At 37.0% G+C, this 18805-nt stretch overlaps 1 protein-coding gene across 1 annotated transcript; it reads left to right on the top strand.

Annotated features, from left to right (window-relative positions):
* Positions 1-1293: 1293 nt before the first annotated feature.
* On the top strand, positions 1294-16723 carry LOC101860729 (ADP-ribosylation factor 1). The gene is made up of 8 exons (XM_035968753.1): positions 1294-1453; positions 2117-2227; positions 4051-4175; positions 5386-5541; positions 9583-9742; positions 10333-10443; positions 11287-11411; positions 15329-16723. The coding sequence occupies exons 1-8, from the start codon at positions 1309-1311 to the stop codon at positions 15491-15493; spliced, it is 1098 nt and encodes a 365-aa protein (XP_035824646.1). The 5' UTR covers positions 1294-1308; the 3' UTR covers positions 15494-16723.
* The last annotated feature ends 2082 nt before the right edge of the window (positions 16724-18805 follow it).

Genomic DNA, 18805 nt, shown 5'->3' with positions numbered 1-18805 from the left:
AAAACTGGATAGATACTCGGGAACAGAAAGCTCTAAAGTCGGGTGCAGAACAATTAATGACCCTGTTGCATTAATGACCTCTCCATGGCACAGGTTTCTCACTGTAATCTGTGATTTGGTGTGCTTTGGGACTTAAAATAAAATTATTTAAATTTAAATCATTCTGTTCATACATTCTACCATGCATTTTTACCCAGTATTGAAAGGGTCCTGCCCTTTTCGCACCATTGAGTCTTTTGGACATCTCTTTCCAGGTTTTCTACCATACTTTTTAAAACTGTTTCAATGGCAAGCAAATGTTTTTCCATACTAACATGGAATTGTCTAGAGAATAAGATTTCCAAAGCCACTTGATTGTTTTGTTTTACTTCCTCTTAGTATTTGTGGAGTGTAAATGTGTAGACGCGTTTTGCAGAGTGTATTTTGTCAAAAGTAATTTTTTTTAAACTCATTTTTTCTCCTTTTAAACTAGTGTATTTTCAAAATGTGCGTATCCTGTTCTGACATTGCAACAAAAATTACAATTTGAAAATCTTGTCAGTCATTGAAGTTTTAAATCTTGAGTTGAGCTAGTACAACAATGTCAAGACTTTTTTTGTTGTTGTTGTTCTCAAAATGATTGTTATGGAAGTAATAGTTGTTGGGTTTTTTTTTATGGCCAACAGCTTCCATTTCCAAGCTGGGTGCTTTTCGTTCAGCTCAGTACGATCTCTTGTGGTATCTGCAACAAGAATAGACGTTAACAAAGTATTAGGTTAAAGAAGGCAGTGTTGAAGGTCACAATGTATTATATTTTAAATATGTTCCAAAAGATGATCCATTCATTGACATTCATGTAGGAGTTGAGGAAATTACTACGGGGTGTTTTTTTTTGGGGGGGGGTGCAAACAATTCTGTCCCCTCTCTAATTTAAACAACAATGACCAAGAAATTATTCTTTGCAAATTCTTTGTCAGGTGGGTTTTTTTAATATATTTTTTTTATTCCTAATCATTTTTTAATTGCAAGTTTTGCATGTCCTCCCGCATTATCAAATACCTGAACAAGTACATCACCGTCTTCACTCTTCGTTTTGCTTTGGCATTTAAAGATCATCACAATGCACTATGTAGAATGGACAGTGCATTTGCAGCTTATTTAGAAAGCAAAGCAACAACATATCCCATCCTATTTTGCTTTATATATTATATTTTGCTTATGTTTTCTCCTAATTTCTCTTATGACTGCAGTAAGATGTAGTATCTTTTATTCATGATGCATGTATTTTGTTTTCTTTTTCAGGTTTTGCACGAAAAGGATAGGAAAAAGATGGGGTCTTTTGTGTCAATTTTCAAAAAGATGTTAGGTAAAAAAGAGATGCGGATATTGATGGTCGGCTTGGATGCTGCTGGCAAGACAACCATTTTGTACAAGCTAAAACTTGGAGAGATTGTTACAACAATTCCTACAATAGGTAAGAGTTTTGTGTAGCTTTTTCTTCTCCTCCTTCTCTCCCACTGAGCCCTATCCTATGTACCATCAAGGCATTTGAGATCTGCAGATGAAAATCTCACAAGTGCCCAATGTAAAGTCTAACAAGTTGGGTGAAAGAGCTTTTTCTTCCTGTGCCCTCAAAGTTTGGAAATCCTTCCCAAAAGAAATGTGTATCATATTAGAGAGAGTTTTAAAATACCCTAAAGAGAAATATGTTCAACAGTATCCTTTGTCAGTAATGTTTGAGCCTAAAGACACATTTGTTCAACAGTGTCCTTTGCCAGTAAATTTTGTATGTATGTGGGAAAGTGATAAGGTCTGGAAGTTGTGTGTGGGTTGTTAAATGGTTTCACAGTGTGCATTTTCTGTTCCTTATTCATCAGTTCAGTTGAAGTTCTGCATTGTCTGCTTGGAGTTGTTTAGAGGTTTAAGGTTACAAGCAGTATGAATTCCCTTTATTTTTTTAATTAAAAAAAAGAAAATTAATATTTCTGGTCTAAGTGTTGAGTTTATTAGAGTTATATGTAGTCGTTTGGCTTTTGTTGTTTTGTTTGAGGAGGTGGGGGTGTCTTTATTCGTAAATATAAAATAAAGGAGGTATTTTATATGTTAATTTTTTTTCTGATCTTCATTTTTTTTACAGGTTTCAATGTAGAGACTGTTGAGTACAAGAATATCAGTTTTACTGTATGGGATGTAGGCGGTCAAGACAAAATCAGACCATTGTGGAGACATTATTTCCAGAATACTCAAGGTAATTGGTATATTGTTTTGTTTGTAATTTTTATGTCAAATTATTATTTGTTAATATTTTTGCTGTTTTGGAGAGAAATCTGGCGTCTGGGCGAATCTCGACGTAAAGGCAACTGAAATATGTTTATCGAGAACCTTTTTGCAATATCTTTCTCACTTCTTTATTTCTGAATAGATTAACTTCTTTATTTCCTATAGAGTATCTAATATCAATTTATGGGCATTTGGGGTTATTTGTGTCATCTTAAAGGTTGTTCATTTGCCTTACTTTCTATGAAGAAAAAAAAATCTATTTACCTTGAATAGAAGTCCAGATATTTGCTATTGAAGGAGGTGGGGTTGCTTGGTTTCATGGTGAAATTAGCCCAAAAAAATGTCCTCCAAAGTTTGGTAACTCCAGTTGCTAAAGAGTCTTTGGAATCTGAAAAATTACATACTTTGTGCCTTTAACGTAGCTGCCACTTTTCCGCTAAATTGTGGAAACTCCGCTTCATCTAGCTTTTCCCACTACTGTCCTCCTTCGTCCGCTGGACCGCTCTCGGTCGCAAATTGCGATACTTTTTTTTTTACACACAGAAAACACCGAACCGGGAGAGAGACGAAAACGCCCGTAGCTTTCTACTTCCGTTCTTCTAGGCCTAGCGCTAGTTTCACATTGTTTATTGTTGTGGAGCAACATAGTTTCGATCGGGCATCGGGACGTTGGCGCGCCGAGTTGTAATTGAAAACGGCGGAAATTTGAGAGAAATTGATGCAGAATGCAAAAATAAAAGGAGCTGGAATGAGAAAGAAAGAAGCAGCTGGTGTGCAACTTGAAAAGTTCATTAGAAAATAAAACTAGCCGCTTGCTGCACTATGCTGCGTTTGGTGCGCTAAAGAAATCGCGGCACTCCTGCACAATTGCGGTCCCGTTTGTTTACATGACGGCTATTGTGGCTATGGAAGTGAATCTAGATCCAGATAATCTATCTGTAGTAATAATCTAGGTCTACACATATTCTAGATTCTAGATCTAGATAGCCTAGGCTATAATTTTAATTCAGTTTAGATCACTAAATAAGAAACACACTACAGGGGCACTAAGTGCAAATGGGACTGCAATTGTACAGGAGTGCCGAAATCGCTCAGTACAGCGGCAAGGTGTTGCCTCCCTGATCCAATACTGCTCTACATCGATGTACAAGTTTAAAGTGAAAGAAATCTTTTTATGAGACACCAGCTGGCAACAAACACTGGATTTTTAGTCACAAAGTCCAAACTGTGTCAAATTGTCTCAAATGCTTGTTAGTCAACTTAGTGCCTTTGTTTGTTTTTTTTTGGGGGGGGGGTTCAAATACATTTTAATTCAGTTGTCTATGGTTAACAAATATGACAGTTTTCCCTTCCAAAACCGTAGGCTAGATTTTCCAGTATATTGCCTCTGGATCTCACTGGTTTTACTCTAGCCTTCGGAGAGCCCGCGTACGCTTTCGCGGGAATTTCCTCCTTTTTTAAAATTCCAGAGTGGCAGCTATGCTTTAATCATTCACTTTTAAATTTGTTTTTATTGGAACATAAATGAGGTTGGGCCAAAAAAATAGAAATTTCCAAACCGGTGGGAAAATGCATGTTTCTCCAATTTCTTTATTATGACAAGCGCCTGATTTCACCACGCTGCCTTACCTTTGCCATTGAAGAATCTGTTGGTTATTCCTTTTTAAAGGGTAAAAACTATGTGATAAAACTAGAGAAACATGTTTTGTGAGTTCCAAAAAGGAACTTCGTTTCATTCAGAGTAAATTATTATTTACAGTACAGTCATATTTTTGTGATTTCCTTTTTCAGGTTTGATTTTTGTCGTGGATAGTAATGACAGAGAACGCGTCGGAGAAGCCAGAGAAGAATTGTCGAGAATGTTGAATGAAGATGAACTGAGAGATGCCAAGGTTCTTGTATTTGCCAATAAGCAGGTATGTCCCGTAGTGAAGAGTGATGTTGTCAACCTTTGCATGGTCCAGTGTGGTATGCACTGCAGCACTTCCACTAATAACAAATACTAAGAGGTCCATCTTTCACAAATTGAAAGATTTTATGGTCGCTTTTAAGGACAAGCGGGCTAACCCAGATTTAAGGGGTTTCCAGAAATCTTGACCTACACTAGAAGTGGGTATTGCACTACCTATTGGAGAAGTTTGGTTTCATTAGTGTGTATTATATTTGTTTGGTTATAGAGAAAACCACTCTTGTCTTTTAAAGAAACTGCACAAGGGGCAAAAACTTCACCTTTGATTTTCTCAAAACAGTATTTTTCTGGATGGCCCCGTTGTGCTTAAAAGTGACCATATATTTGTAAAATGATCGTAGGAGAGCAGCTGTATAGTCATAAAGGGTGAATATATGCCTTAGGATGCATTGAAGTTGCAAAAATGATATGTGCAGTACAGGGAATTTAATGGACATGCTCGATACCCAGTGGTTCATTTCATCATTCATCTCATTTTATCAACTGTTGTTTTGAAGACTAGATTCCTTTTTGGTGTGTGATATTTGTACAACACATTGTTATTTGTCTGCTCCAAACATTGTTTAAAACATACTAATTCATAAGTGGGTGGTTGGCGGGTGCTTTAGTATGGTTTGCTCCTTCTTTCCTATAAAAATCTAATCCTCTCCATCTCCCCTCCTTCTTTTTTGTGTTTGTTACTCTCTGGTAACATCTCTAATCTTTGTATATGACCTTATTGTGTTGCAAGTGCCGTAAAACTCTTACAAAAACTAAACTAATTCATTTTCAAAAAAACAAATAATGAAATAGGGTGAAAAATAGCACGCAAACAAGCAAGTGCTGATCAAGAAATTTTGTAGACACAAATAGATAAAAGAAATAGACATCCTTGTCACTCTCTCATACACTCTCAAACAAGATGTGCAGTCCTTAAACCATGACATGTGCAGGTTTTATGTAAGGCCTGTTCTAAGAAAAGGAACATATCTCAACATGAAATTAAACACATCTGTTAAAGATGTCTTCAGAAGCAACCTGACATGATGAAAAATGTATAATATGAACTGTAAAAATCGATTATAAGTTAAAGTTGATTTTGTTGTTTCCCATTACACACATAAATCTATTTTTTGGTTCTCATGCACCAGGTTGTTTTTTTTCCCCTTATTTCTCAGGATCTTCCCAATGCAATGAATGCTGCTGAGGTGACGGATAAGTTGGGTCTCCATAATTTGAGAAGTCGTGTCTGGTACATCCAAGCTACATGTGCTACTAGTGGTGATGGACTGTATGAAGGACTTGACTGGCTTTCAAATAATTTGAGGAAAAATTGATTTTCTAAAAATTAAATTTCTTTTCCTCAAGTTTGCTCTGTAGTTGAAGGGCAAGAAGGAAGCAATTTATATTTTGTTCTTGTGGACTTAAATAAGTGCAACATATTAAAAATTAGGGGGGGGGGTGCCATCCAGCCAAACCACCGCTACCAAGTCGTCTCGTCCCCCGTGGGTTTTTTTTTGGTTGTTTTTTTAAAAATTATTATTATTAAATAAATTATGCAGTGTCTGAGAGGGCTATTCTTTTATATTTTAGTATTTGGAAATTGTTTCTATTCACATTGTTGCTAGTTGTTTCATGATAAAACTGATTGAAAGGTGGATGCATTATATTGACTTTGTGTGTGGATATCTTTGTTGAAATGCTCATGTTCGCATACATGCAAGCCTCTTTCATGTGATCTGTAATATTACCTCACAAGTTTTAACGGAAATAATTGTCTGGAATGACAAGGCTGATGTTGTTTATTGTTTGGATGGGCCACTGTGAACGGTTCCTCCAGATTTTACTGGCTGATGAATGAATAATAGTTAGATTGTATTTTGTAAGCTGTTGGTTGGTGAGGATTGAAATTTTGTCAGTTTATTGATATTTTTTGGATAGGTTCAACTCTAGATAGTCATAGTGAGCAGGTTCCATCTATTATTATAGAAAATTGTTGGAGGTACTTTCTGATTCTCTTACTTGCACTGTTATCGTGCCCTTTTTTTTTTTTTCAGACTAGGTATATATTTAGTCCTGTACATAATTACTTCTGTTTGTCGCATTTTGTTTCACGGTTGCATCTTCACTTTTTCTGTATTGAGATCAATTCATTCCTCAGCTGGTTTGTATCATAGTGTTGGGTTAATTGTGGCTTGTTATTTATTTATTTTTTTATTTAACGAAGTCCCAGTGTTGCTTCTGCTAGGGAACAGTTGGTCTGTTTTTGTGTCTTTTTTTCTTTTTGGTGCAAATGCTGAGTTTTTCTGATATTTCGTAAATTATGGTTTTACTTTCCATGCTCCTCCTCATCAAGTCTGGATCCTGTACTAGGGTTACCGAGGATTTTTTGTATTCAGACATATCTTTTTCACTTCCTTGGGATTCATTTAATCTTCATGAGTATCGGGTTCCTTTGTCACGCGTTTGTTGCCTCTACTTTGGTGCGTTTTTCTTTTGTTCACATTGTTGATGCCATTACTGCTGTCAGTGAACAATACTTTTTATTTTCAACTCATTCCAATGGAAGAGTTTGGTACTTTGTATTTTTTACATATATTTATATTACATCCTGTTGTCTTTGTAACAATTAAGTGTCCTTCATGCAGCTTTTGAAGTTTCATTAGTATGGTTTATTATCATGAGTGTTGTGCTTCTTCTTCCCCCCCCCAGAAATGTGCTCAGTGCTCATAAGTCTGATAAATCAAACAGCACAATGATCAAATTATGTATGTAGCCAATATCTCTGAACTCATCCCTTTGTTAATTTGATAATGAACCTTATTGACATTTAAGCACAGGGTGCCACTGGTGGGTCCTATTTCTTTACTTTCCCTCTTGTTCTGTCTCTCTATCTTATTTTTTTCTTGCTCTAAATAACCATTATTGTGCCAATGTGCTTCTCTTTACTCAAACAAACAAAAAAACTGATACAAGCTGATATTTTCAAGGGTCAAGCTCAAAATTGGTATGAAGTTTTTGTTGCTATTTTTTTAAATTGTCTCATATGCATCTTGATGATAAGTCAACTCAAAATACTGATCAGTGATAATGCTATGGACCTTGAAATTTGCTTGTTTTTAAAACTTGATAAAAGTTTTGCTGTATGGCAGCAGCCAGAAATCTTTCAGTAGAGCTGAGAGAATACAATATGCCTTCTTTCTAGGTGTCACAGGTGTGTTACCAGTTGTTGTTTTTTTAACAGTACATTGCCCAGTTTTGCAAAGGTATACACTGGTGAGCGAACGCCTTTTTTACCCCTCACTCGAACAAAGCTTGATGTGCCTTCACATTGTGAGGAATATACTACAGTGGCATGACACTTCACTGTATATTTTTTTAAATTTATTTTTGACTTACCATTTACATGGGTGGCACACACATATGGGAATTGGATGTGAGTGTCCCATCAAATATATATCTACTGAAATAAAAGCAGTACACGTGTGTGATATCTTTGGATAAATTATGGTACTGTTTGCTTTCTATTTTTGCTTTGTCTCGATGAATGGTAACTGATTAGTGTAGACAAAAACTTTCAGAATCTGCATTGGATGCTTGGAAATTTCATGGCCATGGGTTTCTTCACTCACCATTGTTGTGTGAAAGTTGAGAACTGTTGTATCAATTAAGGGTAGTAGTCTTTGTAAAAGATCACAAATGTTAACAAAAGTGTGAAGCATTCTTCGTCACAGGGTGCAAAGGGGTAGCCAGCCAGCCAACACCCAGGCATTATGTCGTTTCCATACAGGTGAAAGAGGATTTCAGCGTTGTAATATTTGTTTTACAATACCACAAACTATGTGTATCTGTAGATTAAGCTTGTTTACAGGGATCAGGGTATTGGTGATTACTTTTTTCTTTTCATTTTGAAAACTGCGAAGTCTTTACTTGTAGAGCAAAAAGAACATTCCCTTTTTTCCAATTTTGCAAGGCTCAGTGATTACTGTTTATTATTCCCCTTAGGGTCAGCTTCTGATTTTCAAATTAAAAAGTAAGCTAATGCTTTGTTGTTTATGGGGTAATGGGATGTGTATGTATTCAGTAGTTGACCATGTGTGTTCATACAGGTCAGTATGTGGGCCATCAAGCCTTTTCCTTAACACCTGTTCACATAGATGATTGAAGAGCGTCATAGGTCATGGATGTGTTGTTTCTTTTGTTTTTATGGATAAAGTACTGCTGTGTATGTTAAACTGAATGCTATGAGCTGTCAGTGTGCATGCATGCTAAATGTACTTGTATGCAACAGTGTTAAGGAGCTTTCTATGTTGAACAGAACATTGTGGATGTAGTCAAATTCCAATAAAAAATAATCCTATACTTCAGGTCTTCTCTTCTTGTGTTTTGTTTGGCATTTTAAAATTTTTAGCCCTGTATTTTATAGAATCATTTTCTTAATGAAGTTTGGGATGGACAAATGTCTTGCTTTTTCCCTGTCTTGGATACATTGTCACAAAATGTTAATTTTTGACAGTACTATGGAGTGCTAGACTTAATTACACCAGAGCATTTTGATTTTAGTTACTTTCAAATCCCAATCATTGTTGAAATGCAGTTAATCTGTGGTGTGGGCCAGGACAAGAGGTGGAAGTTTTTTTGTTGTGAAACCATTTGTGTGGAGATTTTTAAAAACTATATAGATCTATTACTATTGTGTTATGTTGTGATATTGAGCTTGATCAGAAAAAAAATTCGGTTGACATGGATCTTATCCTAAAGGTTGCCACTGTTCACAAATTTTTTGGCCTTTTGATTTGTGTGTTTTTGCACTGTCTTTTATTTTTTTTAAAATATAGGTTAGGGTGTCAGATAGTAAGTCATAAACAAAGACAGGATTTAGAATGAAATTGTATGGGTTCGGTTTTTGTTCACTGTATCCATTGAAAGAAAGCTGAGAAAATGGAATCTGGACAGTGCATTGTTTATTGGCAGAGCAAATTGCAGACTTGTTCGTGGGCTCCATTGTAGTTAAATTTTACCATAACAGTTTGTGTTTATTAACCCTATATGATCAGTAGAATTATTTTGGCGTTATGCAAAGCTGGAACTTCATTTGGAACACAGGCTTACATTTAAAAGGTGATCTGAAATGTTCACAATACAAACGTTGACATTTTTGTGGTTTGTGTTGATTTTGGGCTGTTTTGTACAGGGCCATAAACTATGGGACCTGTCAAAATGACATTCAGGCACTTACAAAGCCCAATTCTATGTTAATATCAATGGAGGGTGTCTTCTTTTCTTTTGTAGTGGCTACTGTAATGTTTGTTTTTCCAGTCCCAACTGTTTAACAATTATGGTTTGTTTTTTTCTTTCACAGGGGATTCAAGTGAGAACTGATCAAAATGGGGAACATGTTTGCTTCGCTGTTCAAGGGCCTCTTTGGGAGGTCCGAAATGAGAATTTTGATGGTTGGTTTGGATGCTGCTGGAAAGACCACAATCTTGTACAAGTTGAAACTGGGTGAAATTGTCACAACGATCCCAACAATTGGTAAGTCATTACAGTACCGCAGTATTCCACCAACTTTTGAACAAGCCTGAAGTTGGCGTTGTAGTGGGACTTTTTGTATAACAGGGTTCTAATTGAACAAATTTAGAGTCTGAAAGTAAATGTTTTCATTATATGTAAATGGTTTAATACAACCAAAAAAAAATACAACACATGTGTATTAGAAAAATTAATGACCTGAAAACCTGTTTGCGTGCATGCTACACTGCAGTATGTTTATATTTAGGTGTTCCTTTTCATGCTTTAGCAAAACCTGGCAACAAAGGCATCTAGCAACATATAATGAGGTTGTCTTACTTGTAATTGTTGTAATTAGACCATTTACATTTATTTAGTACCATGTTGTAATAAAGATGTTTGAAAGAAAAGATTTTAATTTACTATTTAATTTTTTTTTCTTTTAGTTAAAAAGAAATGTTCTATGTACTTGATAACCATTTTGCAAAAGGAAGGGAAAACTTTTCTGGATAGCATGTGTTTTAAAGGCTTTTGTTTTTTGTTGGGTGTTTTTGTTTTTTTAAACATTAATGCAGTGTGTCCTTCATAAAATCAGTTGTGGTTGTTTTTTCCAGGGTTCAATGTAGAGACAGTGGAGTACAAGAACATCAGCTTCACAGTGTGGGATGTTGGTGGCCAAGACAAAATTCGACCCCTTTGGAGGCATTATTTTCAGAACACACAAGGTAAGATTGATGAGAGAGTGTATGTACAGGTAGAATTTCATTAGTATGCTTCTCTTTGTCTTTCGGCACTTAAATAGCCTTATTGTGTTGCAAGTTGCATAAAACTTTTACTAAAACTAAACACTTTCTTTGTGTCCGTTGAGCATCATTTACGTGGTACAGCCATTTATTGCAGTTTATAATAAAGTGATAAGTTTTATCGTTTCGTGGCTTTTCCTCACACCTGCCGTGATTTCTTTTTCATGACATGTAAACTTGTTTTGTATCTATGAGAAAATCAGTTTAGGTTGATCCGCAGTCGGGTTGAGCACTTTGCCATCACATCTCTATGATGGACGATGTGACTCATGAGCCTTGTGATGGCAAAGTGTTAAGCCATTCCTATAGAATCTTCTTATTTTGTGTACATGAGGGTCCTGGTGATTAAAAATTCACTTTTTGGAGAGTTGCGAGTCATAGTTCAAGATAGTGGTCTATTCTTTCTCTTTTAAAAAAATGATAAAATAATAAAGGGAGAACGATAAATCAAGAATAGTATTTTTCATGTTTCAAATTGGCATCATGGTGATTGAAGTTAAAATGCATGCTAAAGGGCTTACAGCTGGTGAGTTAAAAAGTATTGAAGCTGCATGTTTGTTTCATGTTGGGGGGGGGGGGGTGTCTTCGATAACTAATAAATCCTAAGGAATTGTGTAGTATAGAAATTCTAAGAGAGGGAGAGTATGAGTAACATAACAGTAAAGTTTAAGAAAATTGTGAAAAGGTCTTTAAAACCCTTGACTAAGGGGAGACGTAGTGATTTGAGTCAATGACAAGGCTTGATTCTGTTCTCAATTTTTTCAGGACTCATTTTTGTGATAGACAGTAATGACAGAGAAAGAGTTGGTGAAGCAAGAGAAGAATTGATGAGGATGCTGAATGAAGATGAACTGAGAGATGCCATCCTCCTTGTGTTTGCGAACAAACAGGTATACTCATTTCTTTTGGGAATAATTTTAGGTCTTTTTGATTTATGAAAAGATTGTGACCTCGTATAGGTACCGCAAACTGGCCTTGCGCCCCCGTGGCGCACTGTCACTGTCACAAAGACCAAAACCCATATTTTTGCCTACCTAAAACACCATGTGGTCATGTATACACACAGACACTTGGTATATCAGAAGAAAGAGGAGCTTTTCCTCTTTTAAGTGGTATTATTTATTTGAATCAACGATTCTTTTGAAAGCAAAATCTTATGGGATAAAAGACAACACTATCGAGGTTTTCACTGTAGCGGCCGCGTGTTTCGTATATTGGTTTTTAACTCACTTCAGACGGGTCACACAACAGTTGCGTGACCCGCGGCGGGTCTCACAAGCCCTGCGTGACCAACTTTGGAATTTTTTTTCCCGCTCTACAAATCACGCACGGATCGCGAGACCCGCCTCGTACCCTTGTTTGGCCAAGCCTGAGCTACTTAGACTTCGTTTCGTATCTCTGGGGCCGGTAGTTTTTAAGTTATTGAAGCTGAAGGACAGTGACCCCAACTGGGGTTGAACAGACCGGAACTCGCGCTTTGTTTTTTTTTTCTATACAGCTGATAGTAATCCGACAGTCGCGTCGTAGTAACGGTCGAAGAAGTCGCATGAACAAGAATCACATAATTTCGACATTTTCTATACTTCTGTGCGTTTTACTAGTTCTAGTGTCTCAGAATATGATGTGTCTAATAGTAAGGATCCTGGAATGTCGGCCCGAGTCGTAGTTCTTGGGCTAGATCTAGCACTAGTACCGGTGTTGTTTTTCGCGCAACGAAATCACAACGTCGTGCCGTACATCTGTCTCATGTAATTCAGTGTATGGGTCTGAATCAATGCACAGACCAGCTTTTATATTTTCACCAAACACTCGCACAGGTATACAAATCAAACCAGAACACTTTGAACTTTTATTTTTGTTGTTGCAGTGAATTTCATTCTACTTGTCACGTCTCTGGAAATTTTTCGGAAAATCAAATTCATGCCAATTTTTAAAAAATCATACAAATTAAAGTATTAGACTTAGACAACTTTAGTTTTTTGTATTAGATTAAGCTTGAATGTTACTTTACTGTGTCAAAAAATGATTACAATAGGGTAATTCTGAGAGTTGTGGTGATTTATTGAAATACCCCCAAAAACGCCAGTCTTCAACGCTTGTGACTGGTGAAAGGGCCCAGTCGCAAGTGAGTTAAGAGTGGCCTCGGTTGAACAGGAACGGGGAGCGTATGGTATTAGATACTGCAATCTGATTCGTCGATATTTCAAGATGAGAAACCGCTCTTTCCGGTGCTATATTTCTAAAGACTGTCCTTAAAGAACTAATAGAAGAGATTTGCGTGTGAAAACTTTCGATACTGTTTTTTTTATGGAACCAGTGATCGGACTGACTACGAAAATATATCGGCAGAAAGCCCATTCATTCCTCTTCAAGAATAACACAGCCATTATACGCAAATAAATAACGGACAATCCCCATTGGCTCGCAAGCAGGGCGCCATAGCCCCCGTTTCGTATAAATTCTTTCTCCTTCCCGTCAGCGCGGCCCGACGCGCAGCCGATAAGCCGGTGGTCGTGAGTGGTGATTTTAACCTCCCCTTGTATTCCTTGCCATTTTGGTCAAAAAGCCATGTTTACATCAATAAATTTTGATCTTCTGGTTATTTGATAGCCCTGAAAAAATTGGGCTTGTTCTCTATGTGCATGGGTGTGTTTACAAGTTTTTGTGAATGTTCATTCAAATTTAAAAATGTTGTGGCATCTCAAAGTGCAGACATTTCGCAATTTAAAAAATATAGCATTTTTCTGCCACTTCAGATGTTCATAACTTTGTTAAAAATGAAGCTTTATATGCATAAATTTAGTATCAAAATGCTCAGAATAATCTAGCATCTGCGTTTGTTGCCACACAAATGGCAAAAGTTGCCATTAATTTTCAAGCTTTCAACTCTGTGACGACGTATAGAGCAATATGTTGAAAGAGGTAACTCAATCTAAAGTACCAGAATCTCTTGTGCTCTGTTTTAAGCATCCAATATATCATTTGTAGCCACACAGAGTGTAAAAACGTGAAAAGGAAAGGTTTCACAACAGAATGAAATAAAGATTAGGATAGCACATAGACAACCACAAAAATGAACAAAGGTGTGTCCACCTATCCGAAGATGAGCCGTTTTAACCCTAAACGTGTGTAATTCAAGAAAAAATACAGGATATTATATGAAAATTATGGAATCACACACAGGGAGCCTGCCAGTGTCGGTACTCGGTTTTGGTGGAGACACGCTCTAACAAAACACATTTTTATATATATATAAAGGTAGGAACAACATCAAATTAAATTACATTACGCTATATAACACACACACACACACACCCAAAAAAAACAACACATCGGAACAATAACACACCAACAAATTAAAACACAACAAAGAGGAAAAAATAAAAGAGGAACAGCTATACAAATAGTATGTAATGTACTTATTTATACTCTTCACATGAAAATAAATAAATGCGGTGTCAACAAGTGAGAAAGAGACGGAGTGAAGCTAAAGTTTTAGGTTTTAGTAGAGGTTTTACGGCACTCGCAACTCTGCATAAGGTCATATGAGCGCCAGAAGATTGAAATCAGAGGACTTTGAAATTTCAGTTTGTGGTGGTACCTACTTGTCAATTGCCCTTAACCTGGCATTCAGCAAGGTAATTTTTGTGCTTTGCTGGTTTTACATGAACATGTACAAGTTTCCAGAGGATTTCTTTTATTTATCAGCATTGCTTAGGCAGATGGCCTCTTTAGTGCAAATGCAAGTTTGTTTTTTTTCTCAGTCCGAATAGACAAAAATTATATTCGGACTCTGAATTGAGTCCAGCATGACATCCCTTTCGACTTCTGACCCTTATTCCTAAAATATTTCCAGCATCTATGAAAAAATTTTCAATTACATGTATAATGATAACAAGCGAGACGTGAACTTTAATATCCAGTACTAGATCTATCTAAACTGGCCCTCCCTGGATCATTAGTTTGAACAGAACAACTAAGTTGAGTTGACCTTGCCGGGGGCAACGTTAATAAGGTCGACTAATGAGATTGCGCGTAGCAATATCGCACTCTCGACTTGCTGTGGGAAGAGGCCACGGCTGTCCATTTTGTGCGATGTGATTTTTAAAAAAATACTTAAAAACTATAACACAACAAAATGAAATTAAACATGTGGAAAGACAAATGGTGGTGGAAGTAATGATGATACTATAGTGGTGGTGGAAAGACCATGAGTTGTGGGTTACCGTGTACTTAAACACTGACATTGGGTAGATATAATGAGAGTGCAGTCTTTTGACTTTTGACACAATTACACAGTCCCTGTAGGCAATTCTAGTTCTGAATCTGGTTTTACATAAAAATCCCCCGACGACAGTTTTATCATGTAACCTCCTCACATTCACATAACTCACTTAGAAGCTGAGTCCGAATAAATAAAACATTTTTTTCGGACCCGAGTCCGAATAGATAAAACCCTTATTCGGACTCGGAAAAGAGACTGAAGTAAGAGGAGGGGGCAGGTAGAACACGGTATGTCGTCTGGTATCCAAGGCAACATTTGGCTTCACTGGAAATTGACTGCTAAGTAGATCTTGATAATATTTTAATGCACTTTAGATGTGTTTTTCTTTGTTTTATCAGGTTTCAACTTCTTTGTTTGTATATTTGCTAACTAATCGTAGAATCAATTGTGCACTCAGTTGGGAAATTAGACTCTACTAATTTTGAAAAACAAAGCTCTTTTGAGGCGAGTGTCAACAGTCAGGTTCTGATCATTCTATTTTAATCTTGTATCTCATTCTCACTGTGTTTTCCCTCCTCACAGGATCTGCCAAATGCTATGAATGCTGCAGAAATCACAGACAAGCTTGGCCTGCACTCACTTCGTAGTCGTCAATGGTTTATCCAGGCTACATGTGCCACAAGTGGAGACGGCTTATATGAAGGACTGGATTGGCTGTCCAATACTCTAAAAAAGAAATCCTCATAATGAGTGGTTCTAGAGGCTTTTCTTTTTATTTTCCTTTTTTTTTTTTTTTTTTTTTTTTTTTTTTTCCCCTTTTGCAATTTGCACATTATGTATTTGGGACACTCAGAGCTAATGAGCTGAAGCATTAAAATTACAATTTGAAATTCAGTGTTTACTTCCGATACCATCTTGCTTTAAGATGAAAGCAGCTGCATGTTTTATTTTCGTATCTCTTGACTGGTAGGAGTTTAGTTGTCACTGTATCGGGTCTGAAGTGGTACACACACACAATTTTGTTTGTGTTTTCCCAAGTACAGTGAATGTAAATGAATGTGATACTATTTTCGCATTTACTTTTTTTTTTCCCCTTTGTTCTTTAAGGCTCTGGAGTGCATGCATGATCTGGAATGCTATGTAGATAGGGGAGAAAAGTTCATTAACCATGTGCACATGATGCTTGTGAGGGGTTTGTACACGTGCTCACCACTTTTGACCTGTATCATCTACTGTTGTGGGAGTTTCTATCAGGAGTTGCTTGTATATATATGATGCAACTTGTTCATCCAAAGGACAAAAGTGTGGGGCTTATACAAGTTAATTGTTTCTCAAAGTGTGTGATTGTTGTGCGGGTTGTTGTTTTTTTCTTTGTGTTGTTGGTTTCTTTTGGGATTGGAAGAGATGAGGTTACTTTATAGTACCCTACAAGAGAAGGTCGTGTGGATTAGTCCCTGTTTCTTGTGACATCCTCAATCCCCACGTTAAAATGTGCTGCAATTGTTTGCCGTTTTCTGTGTCTGCGAGGTGACGATTTCCTCATCATCATTCGATTATTCAGTTTATACAGTTGAAGACTCAAGTTAGGCTAAATGTTGTTTTTGTTCTTCACAATTCATATTTTATATTCATGTGCACATTCCAATAGTGAACATTTTCTCTCATCAAAAAAAAAAAGAAAGAAAATGCAGACTTGGTAATCTGCGCTTTTGTCTTGCTTGGATTCTTTGTTGTTGTTTGTTTTTTTCCTCCCCTTGAACTTGGAGTGTAATGGTGTATTTTGGTCAGCTGGGTTTAATGGGAACTACTAGGGGCTTTTTTTAAAAGGGGTGGGCGTGTGTCATTTTCTTTGTTGTCATGTTTGTGCAAGTGAGCAACTGGATTGTCAGTAAATTTGTTTTCGAAGTATGTATTTATTGAAACAATCATTTCTTGTATGAATGAAATAAAACACACAAAAAAAGTCGGTACATTTAATACCCTTTTGTTGATTGTATTATATTTTTAAGTCGGAAGAAGTAGAAGTTGCATGACCTCATGGAATACCCTGTGTCCATTCTGTGATTTTGGGACCTTTTTTTTTTTTTTCAAGGGTTATTTGGAGTGCTAGGGAAATAGCATAGAAAAAGAGAACCGGACCTCTGGATGTATTGCCATATATGTGGGAATATTTTATTCTTACAAGTGGGCTGGTTCTAGATAGACTGATGAAGTCTCAAGTGGATGAAAATTGTTTTAAATAGTAGCCCAGCCCCCCCCCCCCGCCAATTTATAAATTCTATAAAAATTTAGATTCATCTTCAAAGCAGCTTGTAAAACTGCAAAACAACTTCTCCACTGTTTTTGAAGTAATCAACCGTCCACATTTCAGAAAAGCTAGGTATAAAGTGTATTTTATGGAGCGGCTTGAAACTTGACGCTTGTGAAGACAGAATCCTGTTTGCATGACGAGACAGTAGGTCATACCAAAGGAACACTTCCAAGGAGGAGAATACAATACTGTTGTTTGGTAGGTCAAGGACCAGCAAGTGTTGGAATAGTCATGATTAGCTGAAGGTGCCACTTGACCTTTTGTTTGAGGTTAACAGTTAATATAAATGTCAAAAGCACTTCATTTTCTGAGACATGCATTCTAAATCTTAAACATGGTGGTACATATGTGTACAAAATATACTTCCCACTTGGTGATTTGTCCTTTGGAAAGGTAAATTTTATCATTTTCTCAGTCCACCAGGTTTGATAAGTTTGACAGAGTTTGAGGAGAACCATCTGGTTTACAGTGTGGGTGGTTGGTGGGTGCTCTGGTGTGGTTTGCTCCTTCTTTCCCATCACTGTATCTATTGTTTTTATCTCTCTCCTTTATCACATCGAATCTTCGGACCTCCTAATGGCATTGCAAGTGCTGTAAAACTCGTACTAAATCTTTTTTAACCCTATCCGTACACCCTGGGGTCATTTTGTACCCCCGGGGTTGTATTCTTCACATTTTAGAATGCTTCTAGTACGAAGATCTCTTTGAAACTCAGTATTTCTCAAAAAATAATTTTGACAAACTGCTATGCAAAAGCGTACGGATCGGATATAACGAGTAAATTTCCTCGTAGGAAAGTGGTGGCACAGGGCTCCCCACGTCGTATGGATACGATAGTAAAACACAGCGTACAGATAGGGTTAAAAAGGTTTACAGTGTGTTGCACATGGTGAATTTAAGAGAGTAAACAACTGACGATGAGAGGCCACCCCACTTTGGTTTTGTTTTTGGTCGTTTTGTTGGGGTTTTTTGTAGGTGCTTTTATGACCCTTGCTGAATGATGGGGAGAGGTGAGCAGAGTAAGTCTGATTCCCTGTGTAAAGGCTTCTCTGTTGACATCCACCCCTTGGCGATCATATGACCTTATGCAGTTGTGAGCACCGTAAAACCTCTACTAAAACTTTTGAAAAACTGACTGAAAGATAGGGGTACTCGACAAAACTCCCTACATAGGAATTGAACTCGGGGATTTCCGGTGTGTGAAGAAGTCAAAGCGCCTTACCTACACACCACAGACGACAATACCCCATTTTTGTGTCCTCTGGGAAACTAGGAATCGAGAGCTGTAGGGAGGTCATGAGGCTTTACTTTGATCAGAACGGATTCTGTCAAAACGTACAAAATCTTTTCTAACACTGCAGATGAGGCTTGCTCATGTATTTATTGAGGAAGGAGCTGTACTAAATGCTCAAGGGCAGGTGGAAAAAAGGGCTATGCTTATACTAAGAGTCTCCTCTGTGTCACATTATTACATGTACATTTACTACTTTATGTACAATGTTATACTATGCCTACATTTCCAGCAACTGGTGTAGTTATGCACTCCAGTCGCGTGCAGAAGACTAGAGTTAAATTCTTCTGTGCGGAGAACTGTTATCGAGCCTCTCTGTCTGTGTGACAATTCCAGCGGAAATTGACCCAAAAAAATCAATGCCAAAAACCCAATTCTACAAAAGTTTCAATATAATAGACTGATCCCAACTCCCATTGTGTTGGCATGACATCATGTAACATTTTGACGGGGGGGG

Source organism: Aplysia californica, unplaced genomic scaffold, assembly GCF_000002075.1.
Source record: "Aplysia californica isolate F4 #8 unplaced genomic scaffold, AplCal3.0 scaffold00079, whole genome shotgun sequence".
Taxonomy (NCBI): Eukaryota; Metazoa; Mollusca; class Gastropoda; order Aplysiida; family Aplysiidae; genus Aplysia; species Aplysia californica.
This window is presented reverse-complemented; position numbering and strand designations above follow the sequence as displayed.

What these genes read in the sequence shown, in the direction of transcription:
- LOC101860729 (XM_035968753.1), top strand. Translation starts at nt 1,309, where the DNA reads ATGGGGTCTTTTGTGTCAATTTTCAAAAAGATGTTAGGTAAAAAAGAG. An exon ending in CAAATAATTTGAGGAAAAAT is followed by an intron (nt 5,542 to 9,582) that starts TGATTTTCTAAA and finishes GGATTCAAGTGA; the next exon opens with GAACTGATCAAAATGGGGAA. An exon ending in CACAACGATCCCAACAATTG is followed by an intron (nt 9,743 to 10,332) that starts GTAAGTCATTAC and finishes TGTTTTTTCCAG; the next exon opens with GGTTCAATGTAGAGACAGTG.